At 36.9% G+C, this 4534-nt stretch overlaps 1 protein-coding gene across 4 annotated transcripts in view; it reads left to right on the top strand.

The window, feature by feature from the left end:
• LARS1 (leucyl-tRNA synthetase 1) overlaps positions 1-629 on the top strand; it is a 69888-nt gene extending 69259 nt beyond the window's left edge. For 3 of the 4 annotated variants that reach the window (XM_017513228.1, XM_017513227.2, XM_017513229.1), the window contains one exon: positions 231-629. In XM_017513228.1, the coding sequence (XP_017368717.1) occupies positions 231-436 (206 nt within the window). In that variant the 3' untranslated portion in view covers positions 437-629. The remainder of the gene's footprint in view (positions 1-230) is intronic. The other variant, XM_037733005.1, reaches the window with a different exon arrangement.
• The last annotated feature ends 3905 nt before the right edge of the window (positions 630-4534 follow it).

Genomic DNA, 4534 nt, shown 5'->3' with positions numbered 1-4534 from the left:
ATCTTGAACTCCTGACCTCAAGTGATTCACCTGCTTCAGCCTCCGAAACTGCTGGGATTACAGGCATGAGCCACCACGGCTGGCATGGTTTTTATTTAATAATCTGAAGAAAATATTTTTGTTTAGATACAACAACCAGTGTGTTTAAAATGTGAGTTCTCAGACTGCTTCCAGGATTTGAGTAAGTGACTGTAATTAAATGCTCATATTGATAATTTGTTTTGTTGTAGACCTTTCCAAAGTGAAACTAATGAGATTTGATGATCCACTGTGGGGGCCTCGAAGAGTTCCTGTCCTGGGAAAAGAGCACACTGAGAAGACCCCCATTTCTGAGCATGCTGTTTTCGATGTGGACCTCATGAGCAAGAAAATTCATCTGACTGAGAATGGGATAAGGGTGGATATCGGCGATACGATAATCTATCTGGTTTATTAAACTCGTGCACATTAGAGATTTATCCTGATTTCTAGGAATACTACCAGTCTGATTGTGCCTACTCATTGGCTATCAGAACCTTAGGCTGGACCTAAATGGATCATTTTCATTTCTAACCAGTCAATTCTGCATGTAACCATAATTCTGCCAAGTCATCTTTAATTCCTGAACCTAATAAATTTTTTTTCTTTTCTTTGGGTGTCTAAGAAATGGTTTTTGCCAAACTTTTTAAAGAAAACAAATTGTTGGTATTTCTTAGAAGTTTCTAGTTTTTAAGATGAACACAGAAGTGTTAGTATGCTTCTTTTATGAGGTGTGCTTTATACTGTTTATGACGGCTAAGGTGTACCTAACAGCTTTTTATTGTATATCCATTTATGGAGTTAGCTTTTTTTTTTGTTAAAGAAAAATAGTAAATTATCATCTCATTTTTTTTTAAATGAAGAGAACTTTCATGGTGATTTAAAAGAATGATTGAGAATATTTTGACTTGACTTTGATTACTAAATATTTTGTATAAAGAACAAATAGGCCCTGCATTTTATAAGACTTTTTAGAGCTTTAATATATTCAACTAAGAACCAATAATGGCTTCTTCAAGGCTAATATTAATAGTTTATAAGCAGTGTATTTCACCTACTCTAAATTTGGGCATTCCCCTCCACCCCTAGAAATCTGCATTTACTAAATTTGTCTGCAGTCCAATTGTGTTTAAAGGTCATGCTGGCCAGGTGTGGTGGCTCACACCTATAATTCCAGCACTTTCGGAGGACGATCAGCTGAGGTCAGGATTTGAGACCAGCCTGGCCAACATGGTGAGATCCCATCTCTACTAAAAATGCAAAAATTAGCTTGGCGTGGGAGCAGGTGCCTATAATCCCAGCTACTCAGGAGGCTGAGGCAGGAGAATTCCTGGAACCTGGGAGGCAGAGGTTGCAGTGAGCTGAGATTGCGCCACTGCACTCCAGCTTGGGCGGTAAGAGCAAAAATCTGTCTCAGTAAATAAATTAAATAAATAAATTAAAGTCATGCTGACTGTATTACAGATTTATTCTTTTATTCTTGATGGAATGTCTTAATATTATCTGTGCCATCTGTCTTCATATGAGGAAAATATGTAAGGCATTGAATAACAGGAGAAACATTTCTAATTTTGATGGGTTTAATATGGAGAAAGAACAATTTTGATAACTCAAAGGAACCTGAATACTAACTTTGAGTTTATGTAAATAGAGTTTAATGAGCTTCCTTATTTTGCTCTCCACAATTAGCAACTTCTAGGCCTAGCTGTCTGCTTTATCACAGATTTATTGAAGCAAATCATAGAATGTTAGAACTGAAAATCCTTAGAAATCATCGAGTGCAAATAATCAGTTATCTGCTAGGGACAGGCCATATAGCATAGTGGGGTAAGAGTACGTACTCTGAAATTAGACTAGCTAGGTTAGATTTCCAGTTCTTTTTGCTACTAGGGTGACCTTGGCCAATTAGTCAGAGCCTCAGTTCTTCATCTATAAAATGGAACTAATACCGGTACCTTGTAGGCTTATCATGAGATGTTTAGATGAACTGATTTAGGAAAATCATAAATATAACAGTGCCTAGCAAGTAGTAAGTCTTTAGTGAATTTTACCATTGAAGAAGAAGATGATACCAGGGCATATTGGCTTATGATTAATGTAGGCTGTAAACATGTCCTTTGTATTAGTTCCTTTGGGGCAACTGATTCTTTGTTTGCACTCCTAGATATTTTGCTGTCCTCTCTGATCTGAAAAGCCCCAGTTATTTCTGAAATTAAGTAATGCTTTCTGGTGCCTAAACACAAACCTACTTATGTTTAAGGAAAATTATGTGTACTTGGCCAAAAAAAAGAAGAAAAAATATTTTGATAGTGTTCATTTTATGAGCCTATGAACCTGTGCTATGGACAGAGGCTACAATAAGGAGAGAGACAGATATGTTTACCTCCAGGAAATTTGTAGTTTGGCACTGGATGATAGACAATACAGTGGTAGTTACATGGCATTGTGACACGAGTGCTTTTGGGGAATGTGGAATCAGAATTCAGGAAGCTTCTAGAATTAATGAATAGTCCCCAGTCTAATCAGGAGAAAGGCTTTCCAGAGGAAAGAAGTAGATATAGAGATTAGCTAGGTGAAAAAGGAATGTGTTTGGTGAGGCTACAGGAGTCACAGGAAGGGGCTTTTCTGGAAAAATGGAGAAATCTGGAGTTAAGAAGCACCAAGATCACTTTGAGGAGCTCCACGCAATTCAATATGGTGAGAGTTTAGTGCCTGAGAGCCTGGGCTAGTGGAAATGGAGAGTTAGGCCGGTGCTAGCTCAAGACAGGATAGGGAACCATGATTGTTTTCCATTCTGTCTAATGCCGAATGTGGGAGGTGTCCTGTTGTTTGGCTTTTGCTGCAAGGACTTCTTTTGACAGCCCATAAAGCACAGATGGATGCCAAAAATAATATACTTCTCGGCTTTTGTCACCTTGCTATATGTTTCCCATACATGCTTAAGGGAAAATTTGAATCACTAGCCATTAATAAACTTATAAGTATACTTGAGTGGTTCTGAGAAGACTGGGTTATCTCTATTTCTTTGTCTCAGACATATTTTTGGTGAAATATTTTAGTGTTTGCATGACCTTTAATCAAACATACTGCACATTTTTAGATCTCAGTAAATTACTGCCTTCCTATAAGTACTGTGGGCAGCGGCAAGGGGGGAGGGGAGGAACATAAAAGTACCATTTTAAAAAAGTCATCTTTTAATTTTTTTTCTCCATGTAGTTTTTATTCCTGCCAGTGAAAAGTTTTTTTATTTTTTTCCAGTTGTGTCGATGGAAATTAGGCAGGATTTTTTTAGCAAAAAAAAATTTCCAAGTTATCTTCCTTCTAGGTCTAATGTATTTCCTACAGCCCTTCTCAGGCTACAAAAGGATTAAGTTCCATGAAATCTCTAGTTTTTAATCATCACTAGCTCATTAACATCACCCTTCTCCGATGGGCGTGACACTGACCCAAAAACTAGGATATACCTTCAAGTAAGTTTCTAAATGAAGATAACCTAACATTTTTTTTTTTTACTAGATGCTGGTCAATCCAACTTTAAAGTATAAGAATTGCATTCTTCTATTAGCCAGGACTCTTTCGGTTTCAAGTGATAGAAATAAACTCAATCTAGCTTAAGGAAAAAATATAAATAAAAAAATAAGGACATTTATTGGTTTTTAAAATGAGGAAATCTAAAAGCGCTCTGGCTTCAGGTCTGATTGGGTCCGGGCACTCAAATTATAACACTCATCACAATGCCATGTAACTACTACTATATTGTCTACCATCCAGTGCTAAACTATAAATTTCCTGGAGGTAAGCGTGTCTATCTCTCTCATTATTGTAGTCTTTGTCCATAGAGCACAATAGATGTTCAGTTCATTGTATGTCTGGATGCATAACTCACTTCCAAGGTTCTTCAATACAGTGGAATAGTCCTTGGCCTCAGACCAAACATGATCCAAGTCCTAATTCAACCACTTAACATTTGGAGACTTTGCTCAACCTTTCTGAACTTACTTCCTTATCTTTACATGGGGCATGTATGCTTACATCAGAGTACTTGATGAAGATTAAGTTAAATACATCTAAACCTTGTGGCATTAGCAAATTTCCACAAACATCTTTCCTTTTTTCCTTTCTGTCATCTTCTTTGTACTCCCACCCTTTAATGTGCTCCTGCCTCCTCCATCTCCCTGCCTTCTCTGTGTTCGCTTCAATTTTAGCATGTTCTAACCATGTGATGGCTGTATTGAGGTCTATGGACACAATATGGATTCTTACTTGCTGGCGTAGAGCTTGTGAAGGTAGAATTTGCATCCCCTGTCTTAGAAATCATATAGACTAAGAAGTAGGTAGTAGGAGTATCTTGAAATATCCAGATTTTATTAACAGAATAAAGAAGAATAGATAACAGAGAGATGAAAATGACAGATTTCCCTATACAGTTACTTTTTTAAAGTAGCTTTAGGATTTATGATACATAAAATACAATAAAACAATCATTTCATTATACAGACAAGGCAAGGCCTCATAA

Source organism: Cebus imitator, unplaced genomic scaffold, assembly GCF_001604975.1.
Source record: "Cebus imitator isolate Cc_AM_T3 unplaced genomic scaffold, Cebus_imitator-1.0 Scaffold489, whole genome shotgun sequence".
NCBI lineage: Eukaryota > Metazoa > Chordata > Mammalia > Primates > Cebidae > Cebus > Cebus imitator.
The sequence above is the reverse complement of the archived record's forward strand: the minus strand, read 5'-3'. Positions and strand labels throughout refer to the sequence as shown.